An 18,143-nucleotide genomic window follows, 5' to 3' on the forward strand; every position below is an offset into this window, starting at 1 on the left:
TCCTTTTTGTACATCTTGCCAAAAAATGTGCAGTGTGTTGAATAAGCATGCAAAAAGATATTGGGGGGGATGCATAATGGTTGTCTTTTCACAGACGAGTACATTAATCAGTCGGAGCCTGGCACTTCGGTGACAGTGTCCATATTGTTAACTTATTTCTCAGTGCGCTCTTTCCCTTATGCGGTTCCCTACTTAGCCACTGTGCTTGTTGTCACACTAACAGGCGCATAGCGGAGGCGTTTTTAGTAGGGGTGAGCAGAGCCTGATGGAAAACCGAGACTAGTTCACCATCAGATCCTCCTTACTTTTTATTGACAGTTCATGGCAGTGGGAAGATCCATAGCCACTATTTAGTCCAACAATGGCTTTCAAATCTGCTCACTGCTATGTGCTGTCAATCAAAATAATGCGGATCTAATGGGGTCGGGGATACAGTACTGTGCAGAAAGTGGTCATATACAGCTTCCCAGCAAAGCCATGCCCTACACTTCATAATAGAGTCCATTTCATCGCTGGCTCATTACCATCAGTTTGCTCACCTGCAAACTAGTAGTAATTATTCAAGAATGTTGCTGCTGTAGCTAGAGGCACCTAAAGTAGCAGTAGTAAAAACTACCTCAAATTTGACTCGTAAGTTGGTAATTCCCCCGAAAATTTCACAAAATGTTTACCTGAGTTAGGAGCATGTAGGTCCAAAAAGGGAACTACTGCACAAAAAGTGTCGTTAAAGCTTTACTGATTTCTCATTTTCCTTAACCACTTACCGCAAAGTGACGTAGGGCTACGTCGGCTAACTTTGCGGCGTTAGACCGGGGTGATGCCTCTAGCTAGAGGCATCACCCCGGTACCGTTGTTTAGAGCCGGCGGTCGGCTTTCCAGGAGTAACAACCGATGCGGCTCAGGAGCCGCTCGGTCATTACCCCCCTCCCGCCGCCTTCCGTGGCTTTGCCCGGGTCTCCCGTGCCACCGGGAGAACCAAGCACCCAGCTGGCACGACCGCCGGCTGGATGGAGTCGTGGTGAAAGCCGGAAGCGGCTTCGATCGGTTCTCCAATGACGTAACCCGGAGGCGGCGTCCATGACATCCCGTCCAGGTTACTCTGCTGCTAAAAGGCGACAAATTTAAATGTATTCAAAAATGCAGTTTTCGGCGTTTTGAATACATGGAAGTGTAGTGGAGGGGTCTAGGGTCTTTTAGACCCTCGATCCCTCCATAAAGAGTACCTGTCTTTGCATATTGCTGTCACAAGGGATGTTTACATTGCTTGTGACAGCAATATAAGTGATCAGATTTTTCTTTATTTTTTTTAAAACTGTGATAAAGTTAAAAATAAATAAATAAATAAATAAATAAATAGGGGAAAAAAAAAATTTAAGCGGCCCCCCGTCGCCGTTAGCTCACGCACAAAAGAAAACGCATATGGAAGACGAGCCGCGAATGAAATCGCTGTTCAAACCACACATGTGAGGTATCGCCACGATCACCAGAGAGTGAGCAATAATTTAAAAAAAAAGAGCTACACACTAACTCTAAACTGGTAACCGTTAAAATTTTTTTAAATCGTCGCCTATTGAGATTTCTATTGACCGTAGTTTGTCGCCATCCCACAAGTGTGCACAATTTTAAACCGTAACATGTTGGGTATCCATTTACTCGGCGTGACATCATCCTTCACAATATACAAAAAAAAAAAAAATGGGCTAACTTTACGGTTTGTTTTTTTTTTTTTTAAATGCAGTGAAATGTGATTATTTGTAATTTTTCCAAAAAAATTGTGTTTTAAAGACCGCTGCACAAATACTGCATGACAAAAAATATTGCAATGACCGCCATTTTATTCTCCAGAGTCTTTGCTAAAAAATTTATATATTTATATATATATATATATATATATATATATATATAATATTTGGGGGTTCCAAGTAGTTTTCTAGGAAAAAATACTGATTTTAACTTGTAAACAAAAAGTGTCTCAAATAGGCCTGGGGCTTAAGTGGTTAAAGTGTATGTAGACCCTACCAATGCATTTATGAGAATGGGGGTTGTCCTGATTAACCACTTTACGACTGCTCACAGTAATATTACTGCGGCAGAGTGGCTCGTTATCGTCTGACGACGTAGTACTACGTCGTCAGACACTCCCCCTTCTGGGCGGCGCTTGCGCGCCGCCGGAGGCTCGCTCCCGCTGTTTTCATTCACAGCGGGAGTCGGGCCAGGGGAGGAGCAGCGGCAATCGCCGCTGCTCTTACCCGATCGTCGGGGATCGAGTCTGGAGATCCGCCCGCTGTGTGTAAACACAGCGGGCGGATCTCCATAGTGACAGGGAGTGACAGATCGGACTGTTCAGCATAGCTGGACATCCGATCTGTCCATGACTCACTCAGTCACCTCCCCCCCCCCCCACACGTCAGTAAGCACCAGGCATACATTAACCCCTCCCTCTCCAATAAAATTAACCCCTTCCCTGCCAGTGTCATTTTTACAGTAACAGTGCATATATATAGCACTGATTACTGCAGTAATGTCACTGGTACCCCCAAAAGCGTCAAAAATGTCAGTCAAGGGTCCGATCTGTCCGCCGCAATGTCGCAGTCCCGCAAAAAAAAAAAAAAAAATTGCAGATCGCCGCCATTACGCGTTAAAAAAAAAAAAACACCAAAAATGACAGAAATCTTTCCCTTTGTTAGTAAACGCAATAACTTTTGCGCAAACCAATCAAAATACGCTTATTGCGATTTTTTTTACCAAACATAGGTAGCAGAAAACAAATTGGGCAAAAAATTTTAAAAAAATTGGTTTTTACATCTTTTTTGGGGGGAATTTCATATAAAAAAATGTTAAAAATATTGTTATTTTTTCAAAATAAACGCTCTTTTTTTGTTTATAGCATAAAAAAAAAAAATCGCACAGGTGATCAAATACCACCAAAAGAAAGCTCTGTTTGTGGGAAAAAAGGACGTAAATTTCGTTTGGGTACGGCGTCGCACGACCGCGCAATTGTCAGTTGAAGTCGCACAGCGCCGAATCGCAAAAAGTGGCCTGGACGGAAGACAGCAAAATCCTCCGGTGGTAAAGTGGTTAAAGGGAAACGCCAGTCAAAAATGAAATTTTTCCTAATAATAGTATGTTAAATATCTTTAACTTTGATATTATTCCTTTTCTGGCTAGCTGCTTGTTTAGCTTAGAAATTCTTATTCTAGCTGGACAATCAGCTTCCGTTCTTCACAGACAACGCTACCTCCCTTTATCTGAACTTGCTAAGCTGTCTTTCACTTCCTGAAAAAAGTTTGTAGGTCTTTCTTAGACAGGCATGCCTAGACCTGCCCAGCACCACCCCCATCCCTACTATCCTACACGATCTCCTGTCTTCATGAGAGAGAGACAGAGAGAGACAGAGAGAGACAGAGAGAGACAGAGAGAGACAGAGAGAGACAGAGAGAGACAGAGAGAGAGATCACCCGACCAGCGCAATATATGAAAGAAATAATGTACATCTGACTATTTTTGAAAGTTTAGAAGGATACAGATCAATTTCTTTTGCTCATTACACGTGAGTAATGAGTTTTAGGCTCTGTTTCCACTAGTGTGATTTGTCATGTGACACAACGTTGAATGACTAGTCACAACCCATTGATTTCAATGACACCCATTCCCATCTATGCCACTTTAAAAATCAGCGACTTTGAAAAGGTGTCTGCACTACTTTGATGCGACTTTGATCCAGAGTGTAAAGTTGGATTAAAGCTGCACTCTAAAATCGCACAACTTAAGAGTGTGTTTGGGGTCGTTATGTTAGAATACTGCTCTGCGGCCCAGTCTTTGAAGGGAGGGGATCATGCTTTGCTTCAGTATGTCACAGTACATGTTGGCATTCATGGTTCCCTCAAGAGGCTTTCTTCTTGGATGACAGCCATGCAGACCAATTTGATGCAGTGTGCGGCGTATGGTCTGAGCACTGACAGGCTGACCCCCCAACACTTCAACCTCTGCAGCAATGCTAGCGGCACTCATACGTCCATTTCCCAAAGACAACCTCTGGATTTGACGCCGAGCACGTGCACTCAACTTCTTTGGTCGACCATGGCAAGGTCTGTTCTGAGTAAAACCTGTCCTGTTAAACCGCAGTATGGACTTGGTGCCAGCTCAGCTCAGTTTCAGGGTCTCGGCAATCTTTCTTTAGCCTAGGCCATCTTTATGTAGAGCAACATATCTTTTTTTCAGATCCTCAGAGAGTTCTTTGCCATGAGTTGCTTCCAGTGTCCAGTATGAGAGAGTGAGAGCGATAACACCTAAATTTAAGACAACTGCTCCCCATACACACCTGAAACCTTGTAACACTAACGAGTCACATGACACCGGGCAGGGAAAATGGCTAATTGGGTCTAATTTGTACATCTTCACTTAGGGGTGTACTCACTTTTGTTACCAGTGGTTTAGACATTAATGGCTGTGTGTTGAGCCATTTGAGGGGACAGCAATTTTAAACGGTTATACAAGCTGAACACTCACTACTTTACATTGTAGCAAAGTGTCATTTCTTCAGTGCTGTGACATGAAAACATATAATAAAATATTTACAAAAAATGTGAGGGGTGTACTCACTTTTTCGAGATACTGTATATACACAATTTTTGGAAGTCTATTGTCCCTTGCTATGCTGGTGTTTCATGCACCAGTTTGGAGTAGCGGTTTCTGTTTCCTGCCTATCCTTGCATGAGTGTTCCTTAGGAACCCAATTTCTCATATGTCAGGAAGACTTCAGGAAGACTTCAAGGTTATTTGTTACCTTGTCTGGCCAGACAATCCGGTATTGTTCCTTTCTCTAATTTTTAGGAACAGGGTTTTTTACGGCATCAGCTTTTTTGGGATGGATCAGCTGGTCTTCTCCTCCCCAGAGGTGTTGCAATGTTTTTTTTCAGGGGTCTGTTCTGGATGTTATCTCATTTGTTTGTTCAGCTGACCACATTTGGCATTGGTCTAGCCTTTTCAGGTTCAAGATTGTGCCACCTGTCTGGTGCACTTTGAGCCCTTGCTTATATATGCTCAAGGTCTTCTTGACCATTGGGGACGTCCCAAAGCAGTGTCTAACATGAGGGCTGGGAAAAAACACAACAGAAAAATTCCCCCCCAAAAAAGGCTAAAACCTAGCCAACCAGGTAAAATGGAGCTCAACCAGAAACAACTGAAGCTCACCTGAAAAACAATACACCCACCAAAGGAGGACCAGGTCCTCTCAAACAGCAGCCTACAAAACCTTGCGGCCAAAAGCAGCATCCGCAGATGCCAGTACATCCACTTTGTAAAATTTTGTGAAAGTGTCCACGGACGAACAGGTGGCCGCCTTGCATATCTGCATCACTGACGCCTGATGACGGAAGGCCCAAGAGGCACTAAGCGCCCAAGTAGAATGCGCCTTAACTGGTAAAGTAGGAATCTGACTCTTGATGGAATAGACCTGCACCACCGTTTGTCTTATCCATCTGGAATAGCTCCGACGTCCTGCATGCAGAAATAATAGCCACCAAGAAGGCTACCTTTCTGGGACAATGTAGTCAGCGGAATCTCGCACATATTTTCGAAAGTCGGTTTCTGAAGAACGGCCAGCACCAAATGGAGATCCCACTGAGGCAACGGAAACCCCACTGAATAAAGATAAGAAACCAGAGAATGCGTATTCAAAGGACATTGAAAGAAAACCACAAAACCCGGAAACCTGGCCCTTGATGGTACCCAAGGCCAGACGCTGCTCTACACCTTGTTGGAGGAATGCCAAAATGTGAACACCCAGAGACTCACACCAAGCAATGCAAGTCTTCTAAACACAATGGTAAATCTTCCTAGAGGTAGATTTTCTAGCTTTTAACAGTGTGGGAACCACCGATTCAGACAACTCCCTATTCTTCAGCACCTGGCTTTCACAGCGAAACCATTAAAGCCAGTGACTGTAAAGCAGGATAGAAGATTGGACCTCGAGCCAATAGATCTTCTCTGAGAGGAAGCCTCCAAGGGACATCGGCGACAAGCCGCACCAGATCTGTGTACCAAGACCGGCAAGATCAGTCTGGGGCCACTAGGATGACCGGAATCCTTTCTGCCTCGATCCATTGCAGGAGTCTCAGCAGAGGTTTTAGAGGGGCAAAGCCGGATATCAGACAATACTGGCCCCAAGGAGCCACCAGTGCGCCTGTGGCATCGGCCAGAGGATCCTGAGACCTTGCCACAAATCTCTGTACCTTCCTGTTGAGACGAGATCCACCTCAGGAACTCCCCACCAGAGACACAGCTGATGAAACACCTCCAGATGAAGTGACCACTCTCGCAGGTCCAACACCTGTTGACTGAGGTAATCTGTCTGCCACTTTTACAACCCTGGAATATGCACAGCAGAGAGGGCTGGAACGAAACGTTCTGCCCACCTTAGAATGCCGGCTACTTCCCAAGCCGCCAGGACACTGTGTGCCCCCTTGATGATTGACATACGCCACGGCCGTGGCATTGTCCGATTGAATCCTTACCAGAGACCCCTGAAGAGGACCACCTTAGAATGCCGGCTACTTCCCAAGCCGCCATGACACTTTGTGTCCCCCTTAATGATTGACATACGCCACGGCCGTGGCATTGTCTGATTGAATCCTTACCAGAGACCCCTGAAGAGGACAGGTCCAATGGGCCAGACAAAGTCGCATTGCCCAAAGTTGCAGAATATTGATCGGTAGTCTGGATTCCTCCAGAGTCCAGACCCCCTGAGCACAATCCGTTGCCAAGACGCCTCCCCACCATGAGGCTGGCATCCGTGGTGACCACTGTCCAGTACAGGGAAAGAAAGGATTCATCATGTCGAAGCGCCGGAGAGCGAAGCCACAAAATCAGGGACCCTTGCGTACCCCGGCTGAACAGAATCAGATTATCTAGAGACTGTGGATTCTTGTCCCACTTGGTGAGAATCTCTCTCTGCAGAGGTCTTTTGTTGAACTGTGCAAATGGAACCGCCACAAAAGGTCGACACCATCAGGCCCAGCACCCACATTCAAGTACTGAGAGATGACCGACTGCTGCACAACAGGAGCCGAATCGCATCCTGCAGCCTTTGGAGTTTTTCCCTCGAAAGAAACACCCTGGCTGAGGCGGAGTCCAGAGTTAGACCCAAATAGTCCAACTTGGTGGATGGAACCAGGGCCAATTTTTGGAAATTCAATTTCCAACCGAACTCCTTTAGAGTTCACACAGTAATATCCAGGTTGTCCTTTAGAACAGTCAGAGACTCTGCTCGCAGAAGATCATCCAGGTATCCCATTAGCGCGATCCCCCACTTTTGCAACAATGCTAACACCAGGGCCAACACCTTTGTGAATACCCGAGTAGCTGAGGAAAACCTTTGCTGCTACTCCTGTAGGGGGCAGAATAACCCCAATGGTCAAGAAGATTCTGGAGCTGTGTCCTTTAATGAACGAAAGAGAAAATATTTTTGTACTTGCCTCAAAATTGTTTTTCTTGGAGTTGGAGTCTATTGAAGGACAAAGGTCCCACGCCTCTGCTTCTTTCTTGGCTCTTTTACTGCTGGCTTACAAAACTGATGCATGCTGAGTAAAAGAGGAGTGTAAGGGAGGCTACCTTTTATTTTTTCTATTTACCAGTGTCTAATTCTCCTGCAGACAACAGTATATCTCAACAGTTTAAAAATTCCTGTGTCCCTCAATGTACACCAAGAAAGATTTTACGATTAAGTACAAAAATCGTACACATGTGCAGCCTAAAAGCACAGGTCTTACTAAGCATATGCAGTTTGTGAGCCTGGAGAGCTTCTTGGCTGAGCAAGTGCCAACAGGACAGTGCCAGTCCAACCCTGGCTGTGCAAGTAGACAGATTAGAGAGCTGCCATGCTATTAGGGAAGGTGGGATCATAGGGGGCATGAAATTTTAAAGGATTTCAATCAGCATGCATACAAAAACAGATAAATGTGTACATGAAAGAAATTGGAGACAGACATAATACATTATGTTGCACAGTGCAGGGTCTCTTTGACAGAAAGTTGTCATTTCTAGTTCTGTACCCTGCAAGAAGCATGTCACCGTCACCTACAAAGAGTAATGGAACACCTGTATTGGTGACAATCGGTAAACCTAATTGGCTTTAAGGGATAAACAACTCATACAGTCAAACATACATTATAAATCACAAAAACATGTATTTGGCATATGTGCTTACACAGTAATGTGCATACATCAGCAAAGCTTCCAGCCTTACAAAAAACTTTCTAAGTAACTGCTTCCAAGTCAATATATGCAAGTACAATTGCAGAGGGTGTATACAAATATGTAATTTGTTTAACTAGAATTCTGATAAGTTGTCTTTAATAGCATGCATAAAACACATGTGATGATAAAACATATTACAATAGGCAGCCTACAGTACATGAACAGATGACAAAAGATAGCATCTTGCCACCAGAAAAAAAGCTGATCAATGATATTTCCATACTAACAGACAATTAGTGTTTCAGGTATAGTGCAGAAGTCATATAAAAGTAAGAAAAAAAAATACATGTATACTTACTGGGTTTGTTCCTTCCTTTGGCTAATTAACTGGATGAGCTCCTTATCAAAGTATTCTTCATCATCCTCCTCCTTTGATCCCTCTTTGTCCCAGGCATAAACTTTATCCTTGTGTCCTTGGCTGGATATGTGCTTGGCGTAGGTTGAAAGGCCCACCACGGTCACTCTGCAAACCCGGCACTCATGACTGCAGTCCCTGGGGATAGAGGCAAAAGAGGGGTGCTCAATTCTTCCAATAGGCATTGCTGAAAAAAGCAGGCTATGCTGTGTCCTCTAAGAGCAGTGTCTCCTTGACTGTCGCTGCAGCACCAAGTAACTTTCTGGCACAGGGAAAGTTTCTTTAAAGGCTGCTAAACTGCTATATCTTGTTATTTCACAGATGTCGTTTTAAAAAAAATTGTATTTAAAAAAAAAAAAAACCAGGATAGATTTTTCTCCAACAATTAAGAGGCAAAGCTTGTTAAGGAAAACAAAAAGGAAAAAAAAATCTTCTTTAATTGTTGTACTGAAAATCATGCCCATAGAGGACACACAGCATGCTGGATGGCAACCCAGGCAGGGGAGGTAGGCTACAGAGCTAGATGTCTCAGCTCTGAAGCCCAAGCATGGTGTCAGCTGCTGTGAGCTGCCTCACTGACAGATTTCACTTTTATTTCTAGCATCACACTCTTCCCACAAGCTCAGAAAGGGCATGAGGGGGATGGGATGCCAGCCAATCACTAGGGAGAAACAAGAGCCTGGACAGCTGAAACGCAGGTTGGGAATTTGAAAACTCCGGCTTCACAGCTGATGAAAGGGACTGCCTAGTATTAACCACACTTAAAATGGACAAACAAAATAGAACAAACTATGCATTATGCTACAGGAGCACATGGGTTACAACAGATGGATCAAACTGTGCAGAAAGTGGCATTGGCTTCAGGAACCAGCATACCTAATAGACTTCTTCTCATAGTAACAGACAGACAAGCAGACACCCGTTCTGTATAAGCACATTTAGCTCAAATGCACCCTTCATTTTTTTTCCTGAATAGTGTGAATAGGTTTGAGCTTCGGTCTGGATTTTATTGCCTACTGGATACACACACACACACACACACACTAATATATATATATATATATATATATATATATAGCGCACGCACATTTTTTTTTTTTTTAAATCTTTCCATTGGGCACACAGACAAAATTAAACATTAGGAAGGGGTTTTTTTTTTTCGGTCTGTGCCTTCCTATCCTGTACGAACAGGAAGTAAGGGAAACTCATCCCAATGGGGACACAAACAGAAATTTAACACAAAGCAGAAATTGGAAAACTTCACCAATTTATTTAAAAACAAAGCAATTGGTTGGGCATAGGCAGAAGTAGGCAGAGACAGTAAGCCCTTCTAAGGGAATATATTGATGCGAGCGGTATTTTGTACTCTATGAAGAGTTGTATACTATGTGAGTGCTAGGTAAACTAACATCAAAGTAGAGCTGTGTGGAGGGAAATTTGTGATCCATCATTTCCAGATTTTAGAAATCTCAAGGTGCCTGGCTAGCATGCCTATCCAATGGCTTTAATATTTTCTGAGTCAGTTTGGCAGAATACAAATGTAGGTGACTCAGGGCTCGTTCACACATGTGTTGATTATGAAGAAGAACAAAGCAATGCTCATTAACGCACTTATAGCATTTATGATGCGTTTTCGCTAGGTTTATGAAGCATTGTAAAAGCCTAAAAAATGCTTGATTAAATGCCCATGAAAGTGTTGCTTTTCTAGCTGGAAGTGCTTAAAGAGGAAGTGATGTAAAGGAAATTATCTACTTTGAGGCGTGGTTAGGTTGGTGTGTGATTGCGGATATTTTTGTGAATTCTCTGCAAGAGGGATTTGTATACTTTGATTTCTTTGACACTTGGCTTGGTCCAGCTTAAAGCAGAGCGCCACCCTAATTTGCATCTAAATCTTCATGTGCTGCTGATCACTCCGCCATTCCCTTTTGGATAGAGTCATTCTTTTTTTTTTTTTTTTTAATATATAGTACCTTTTCTTCTAAAAAAAAAAGATCCACTTCCATCCAAACGCGGCCGCAGCGAAGTACGTCATATCCTCTTTCGCAATGGCTCCTGGGATACCAGTGTAAGCAATCCCAGGAGCCAATGGGCATCCTTCGCGGCTAGCATTGCATTACTTCTAAACCAGAAATGACGCAATGCTAGGCTCCATTGCTACAGCCGTGATAATGTCCCAGTGCACATGCGTGAGATCGAGAGGTGCTTGCTGGGTAGCCAGCAGCACCTTATCCCGAAAGAGACTCCTAGTGGGCTTCAGATGCCCACACTCAGGATGGACACTTGCTGGATTAGAAGGCTACAGTGAGTACTAACACTTATAATGACACAGAAAACGTTGGCATATGCAGCATATGCCGATTTCCAATACATATTTGGTGACTATCACGGGGGTGATTTAAAAAAAAAAATAAAAAAGGCTGGAACTCCGCTTTAACTTTGCTAAAAAAAAAAAAAAAAAAAAACTGTTAGTATTGCTGGCTTGACACTTTTGCCTGCACACAGAAGCAAACTGTGTTACCACTTAGCTGTTCTTTACAACCAGAAGGTGACTGGAGCAGCTCTGTTCTAGTTCTCTATTATTTTCCAGCGTATTCTGGGATACCGGAGCATCCACTGCCTCTCGACCCCATCACCCAGCTAATACTTTATAAATGCTTCACTAACACACCATAAAATTCTATAGGTGCTGTTAAGGTGCAACTATAGAGCATTGCCATTGAAATCAATGGAGGTGGCTGACAAGCTTAGATGCCTCAAGAAAAAGACATGCTGCTGCTTAAAGGGGGTAAAAAGCCTAATGCATTGCATTTCCTGCATTAGGTAAAAATGTTAGGTATTGGTATCACCTCCTCACTCCCCCTTATACTTACCTGAGCCCTCACTTGATCAAGTGCTGTGCCCATCTGCAGCGGCTCTCCAGGATCCCACGGTCTTTGCTGAGGCAGCGTGAGCCATTGGCTTGGACTGCTATCAGTCAAATCCTGTAAGGATGGAGTGGAGGTGGGGGGTGGGGCAAGCCACCCTGCCTGTGTCTACAGCTACAGGCAGTGCAGCTCGGTGTCAAACTTGCAGGTGTGCCACCATAGGAAGTGGCTTCCTATGGTGGCACACCAAGAACAGGGAGGAGTAAGGAATCTCGACGGGGGGACACCAGAAGGGGAGGATCTGGGCCACTCTGTGCAATTCCATTGCACAGAGCAGGTAAGTATAACATGTTTGGGGGTACTTATTTCAGATGATTGCAAAATAAGCAAACCGTGTGGCCAGACAGTGTGGAAAGCAAAAATAATTCTAGGATGCATCACCAGAGGGATTACCAGCAGGGTGATGCAATTCCTGATTACCCTGTATAGATCTTTGGTGAGACCTCATTTAAAAGACTGTGTCCAGTTCTGGAGACCTCACTTCCAAAAAGATATTGATAAGATCGAACAAATGCAGAGACAGGTTTTAAAAATGGTGAAAAGTCGGGGGGATAAAACATACTGAGAGCGACTTCAGGAATGTAATATGTACAGTCTAGAGGAAAGAAGGAAAAGGGGAGACATGCTTGAAACCGTTAATTATATCAAGGGGGGTGAATAAGGTTCAGGGGGCAGTTTTTTGTTCTACCTGGAGGAAAGGTAAGGGTAGTTGATGCTTGGAATAACCTTCCAGCAGAGGTAGTGAGTCAGTCAACAGTAAATGGCTTCAAACATGCTTGGGACAAATATAGATCTATACTCAAGACAAAAAAAAAAAAAAAAAAAACACAGGCTAACTCAATGAATTACTCCGTGTTTTTTCTGCTGTCACTTTTCTAGGTTTCTAGGTTTGCGATTTAGAAAACAAATTTAACTTTAAAATCACCTTACTTTTTAACCTCTTCTGACCTGCGCTACAGCTGAAAGATGGCTACAGCACAGGCCTAAATTGCCGGGAGGGTGTCTATGTACGTCCTCCTGTGCATGAGCCTGACCCCTTGTCACGTGATCAGCTGTCAGCTAATGACAGCTGATCACGTGATGTAAACAGGGCTGGTAATCTGCTTTTTTTCCCCCTCGTGCTGACCGGCTTCTGTCAGAGGGACATCGGTTCCGCACACAGAGCCACTGCCGCCTCATCTGTGCCCACCAATGCCACCTACCAGTGAAAATCAGTGCCCACAAGTGCCACCTACTAGTGCCCACCTGTGCCACCTACCAGTGCAAATCAGTGTCCATCAGTGTCACCTATCAATGCCGATTAGTGCTGCCTATTAGCGTCACCTACCTGTGCCCATCAGTGCCACCTATTAGTGCTACCTTATCAGTGCCACCTATCAGTGCAGCCTTTCAGTGCCCATCAGTGCCTCCTCATTAGCTCACAACAATGAAGGAGAAAAATTACCCGTTTGCCAAATTTTAAACAAAACTAGGAAAACAGTTTGGTTTTTGTTCCAAAATTTTCAGTTTTTTTTTTTGTTTGTTTAGCAAAAAATAAAAAACCAAGTAGTGATTAAATATCACCAAAATAAAGCTCTATTTGTGTGGAAAAAAAAAGGATAAAAATTTCATTTGGGTACAGTGTTGCATGACCGCGCAATTGTCAAAGTGCGACAGCACTGAAAACTGAAAATGTGGCCTGGGCAGGAAGGGGGGATTAAGTGTCCAGTAGGTAAGTGGTTAACATGACAAAACACAAGTCTGCCTCTCCTGTGTAAACAGCACTGGGTGATGCAATTGTAATATTCATGGCAGGACAGTTATGAGTTTCTAAAAATGCTGAAAAAATGTTGCATAAACACAGGGTACTGGCGCACATGTGAACTAGCCCTCCGTCTACAATATGCCCCTCCCAAACCTGTCACGCAAAGTACTGAAGTCAGATACATCAAGGCTGAAAGGGCAACAATGGCAGTCTCAATATTCCTCTAATGTGAGTTAAATAAAAAACAAACACACACACTAGGGATACTTCGATAGTAGCACAAATTCCTAAGTCAACCAGTTCACAGGTGCAGTTTTTTTTCCAGTAAAAAACAGGGCAATTTGAGGAGAGGAGTAGGTGAGTAAAAGTCCATTTTCCTGGTACCCCAGGCATTAATGAGCAATTAACTTTTGCAGTGTGGGGGAGAACAACTGAAAGGGTCTTTTTTTGCTTTCTCTGGAGACTAGAGGTAATACTTTCATTCACAAGGTATTATATGTTAATGGTTTGGGATGTAAAAAAGGTTTAAAGAACAACCAGTTTTGGGTGGGTGGACTTTATATCATTTGACTACAAACAGCTCCAAATGTGCAAAAACGCAGGATTTATTTATTTTTTTTAATGCACCACACTTACAAAACACACAGGGCTGTTCATACTACGTAAAAACTGAATTTGGCGTGTGTGCAGTGAACCACAGTGAGAGGGGTGGTGTGAAATCGCGTTTCAGTGCATCACACAGCGCACTTTTTTACGTCTACTTTTCTTTTAAATGCACAAAGTGACACTTGTCATTGCACAGCAATGCGGTGTGTTGCACTACTGTGCGGTGACATGTGGTGCCTACCTGTACGCTGCAAAGAAATGCAGAATGTCTGCAAATTTTACGTGACCTAGCGGCGACGACTGTTCTAGTGCGGAAAAAGGCCAGTCACAACACTGTGTGAACAAGTGCACAAGTGTGAATATCAGAGAAGTATCTGGTCATGTCAGCATCATACAAAGGGCTGCAATTGCAAAATTTGTTACAATGTAATCAGCCATTTCCCATTTGTATCTTTGTATTTCAATGTATTCTGCAATCATATGGTTTAGGCGCTGCTGGTGACAGCTACTTGTAGCCAGGCCTGGCCACTAAGGTAAAAAAAAAACAAAAGAAAAAACAAAACAAAATCCCTTTCAGGGTTCACAGGTTTGGGAGAATTCATTAGAGGGGACCCTTTGCAGCAAATATGGACAAGAGGTCGTTAGTAGCAACCCATTTTTTAAAAGGTAGTTCAAGCAAATTTAAGCGTTATTCCAATGATTGATGGAGTGTAGAACACATTTGACAGACATCTGCTGGCAAAATCACCAAACTGTAATGGCTTTGCTTATGGAAGTTGCTCATTCAGTCTCTGGAACACTCTGGAATCTCAAACACTGGGAAGCAGCAGTTTGACACTTAGCTGCTTTGGATAGCAAGGGACCGGACCATAGCTATAAGAGAAGGTAAGTTGTCACTAGTGTGAAAATCTCTCGTATTAAAGGCACCTTAATTTGTACCCAACTTGGAGGACTTTGTTGATATAATGATAATTTTCATATAAAATGAAATGTTATCTAGAGCAGGGGTCTTCAAACTTTCTAGGGAAGCCGGACTGTGGCTATCCGGAGTACAAAATATCCCAGTATCAGTAGGAGTAAACAATTCCCCATCTTATGGTGTCATTGAGACAATTTGTGCCCTATCATTGGTGTCACTGGGGCCCATTGTGGGTGTCATTGGGAGGAACTGTGCCCATTGTCAATGTCATTGGTAGGAAGCGTGCCCCATCATTGGTGTTATTGGGAGATATTGTGCCCTTCATTGGTGTCAGTGAAAAAAATTGTGCCCAAAGAAATCAGAAAACATATTGTCATTTTACAAGAACAATAGGGCAGGACACAAGCAAGCAAAGGGCCATGTCCAACCCTCTGGCTGCAGTTTGGAGATCACCGAAATAGAGCATTCATTTTTGACATTCTAGCATCGTTGTTGGTGGATCTCTCGTCTGATAGTGCCTGCATAGTTCCAGGGCCAATGCCACTTGGCAGCCAGAAGCATGTCACCAATGTCAGTAGAAGTGCATTCTGACCACTACTGTAAGAGGGTATGCTTCCCAATGACAACCAGTGTAAGGGGTATTTTATCCTCTGCCCCCCTATAAATTGGATTTAGCAGGAGTTACCAGATACCTTAAAAACTATTTCAAAGGTTCCCCAATGGTTACAACAGCCTTTCTCAACCTTTTCAACCCAGAGGAACTCTTGAAATACATTTCTGGCCTTGGGGAACCCCTGTTTAAAAATAAAAATCTACAACTCATGACACAGTGTGACAGTCAGTGGGAAGAATGCTCCTTACTCTTGTCATCATTGCAAAGAATTACCCCCTTACAGATAGCTAAAAAGGAACAATGGTGTCATTGGGAACATATGGGAGAGGCAGAAATTGCCCATTGCTCAAGGAACCCTTAGCAACCTCAGGAGGAACCCTACGGTTCCACGGAAACCTGGTTGAGAAACCCAGGGTTAGCATTTTGAAAAGGGCTGCTCTAAATTTATTGTTAGCAAAGCTTGATTTTTTTTTTTCCATTTTTATATGCTGCCTGGTCTACTTGTTCTCTCTGTAAGGCCTCACAGACACTGGATGTTTTAACAGCTGCTGTTTTTGGTTTAATGTTAAACTCCACTTTCGTGGGGAAAAAAGTAGCAAATATAGAAAAACAATATGGCATATGCAATTGCGACACAAATCATATTGTAATTGAATGTTAATAAAAATTTCCTTTCCTTTTCAATCTGCAGCTGTTGTAATTTTCTGAAAATGCAAAGCAATATGGCTACCTGGAGCTGTTCTGTACACAGAATGTGTACTGACCACACCCCAGAAACATCATTTCCTGCTTGTGTGATTGGCTCCCCAATTTTCCCAGAAGTCTGCACTAAGATACAAGTCAGATTTCTGGCATCCCCTGCAACAAAAATGTCATTTTTGGTGAGATACTCCCAATAGCAACACTTCTAAAAGGATAGTGAAAAATAAGGTGCGCAAACAAAAAAGAGGTGTTTCCAGCAGCAACCGAAACTCTAACCTGGATAGAGTAAAATGTATAATGTGATAAATAGGTGCGCTAGATATGATCAGTGTATAATGCCAAAACAAACCACTGAATAATAGTAAATTATAATGTTACTTTGGGTGGTGAATGGTGGTCCCAGGGAGGAGAAGGCTGCGCTGTCACCATTCGTGGTCCACACTGCAGAGCGGCCACGATTCAGATTTCATTCTCCTTTCAAATTCAGCTCAATTGTAAGTGTTCTACCTTTCAATAAAAACGTTTTATAGCGGTAATGCACTATTGCCCGTTTTTTTACTTTTATGTGGATGCTTATCTACGGCTGGGTATCGTGAGAGGTCCAAAGAAGGAGCATACCTCTCCACAGCAATAAGAGTTTGAGCAGGATTTTGCAAGGGAATACATTGCCTGTAAATTTGGAGATCAACATCACTCCCCATCTGGCTTGTGATACACTTACCTCTGGTAAGAGTTTTTGCATACCTTACACCGGGTGGATGAGTGAAAGGTGGGAAGTTCTTCGGGCACATCACATTGGCTGTTTTCCACAAAGTGCATGATATCTTGGAGTTGGTAAGGGCATTACCTCTTCATTTTCTACACCCTGGTGCTAAGAGGGATTTTGTGTTTTGCACATTTACCTTCACTCACAATTCACCTTTAAGAAGATTTCAGTTCTTTGTTGTTGGACTTTTTGGACTCATTCACTTGTTTGCTTTACATCACTTATATGTTTGCATATTGTTATATATTGTAATTATTTTTTATAATTTTTCACATTAACTACCCAAGGTAACATTATAATTTACTATTATTCAGTGGTTTGTTTTGGCTTTATACACTGATCAGATCTAGCACACCTATTTATCACGTTACTTCTAAAAGGATGCAGACCCAGCAGCTTTCCTCATTAGAGCACTGCAGCTGCCACAGCTGAGAGATAATTATGAAACCACGCCCCTTAGAAGACCCACTCAGCACAGAGGCACAGAGGAACAAACAATGATTTCTTCAGAATAACCAAAGGTAGGAATCTGCAACAAAGTTTGTTAAAATCCTTGTAAACGTACAGAGATCACCCAGAGGGGAATGTTTTTTTTTCACAAAAGTGGAGTTACATGGCTGATGTTCGCGGGGATCCATCGGCATTCGACGCCCTCCTGCTTCAAGACGATCCCCCCATGCACACAGTGTCCCTGCTGTGCTCTCTGCTTCTAAATACCCTCCGTCCTGATCTGCCGACCTACACTGCTGCTTGGGATAAAGAACTAGGTTGAGTTCTTTCAGCTGTTGACTGGCGTAAATGTTTCGCTCTGACCCACTCGCTGTCCCCCGATACTAGAGTTCAGGAGAAGGGTTACAAGCTCCTGACCAGATGGTACAGGTGCCCTTCTTCAGCGAAATATGTTGACCCTCTCCAATCAGACGTCTGTTAGAGGTGCATGTCATCTAGGGGCACGCTTTTACATATTTGGTGGGAATACCCACAGATCCACAGGTTATGGAACGACATCATTGCTCTGTACTGCCAGCTTCGGGCGACCAGTCTCTGCCACACCAGAACTGGCCTTGTTGTCTCTGGTGCCTGGCTCCTTCCGCACAATTAAGAGGGATGTTCTCAGATTCTTCTTGGCAGCTGTCAGGGCTGTGATCCCCAGACATTGGAAAACTACCCATGTACCCTATAGGTTGGAGTGGACCCTGGAGTTGGACAAAATTAGGGACATGGAGAATTTTTTGGCGTGGGCGGGGGGGCGAGGAGG

The 18,143-nt window shown here is 43.5% G+C and overlaps 1 protein-coding gene across 1 annotated transcript in view; it reads right to left on the reverse strand.

Annotated features, from left to right (window-relative positions):
* Positions 1–18,143, reverse strand: part of ZNF106 (zinc finger protein 106) — a 110,085-nt gene that overhangs the window by 82,530 nt on the left and 9,412 nt on the right. Inside the window, exon 3 of the mRNA XM_082275520.1 lies at positions 8,555–8,749. Within this exon, the coding sequence (XP_082131646.1) occupies positions 8,555–8,749 (195 nt within the window). The remainder of the gene's footprint in view (positions 1–8,554; positions 8,750–18,143) is intronic.

The sequence above is a fragment of the Pelophylax lessonae genome, assembly GCF_965119305.1.
Source record: "Pelophylax lessonae genome assembly, chromosome: 13".
Classification (NCBI taxonomy): domain Eukaryota; kingdom Metazoa; phylum Chordata; class Amphibia; order Anura; family Ranidae; genus Pelophylax; species Pelophylax lessonae.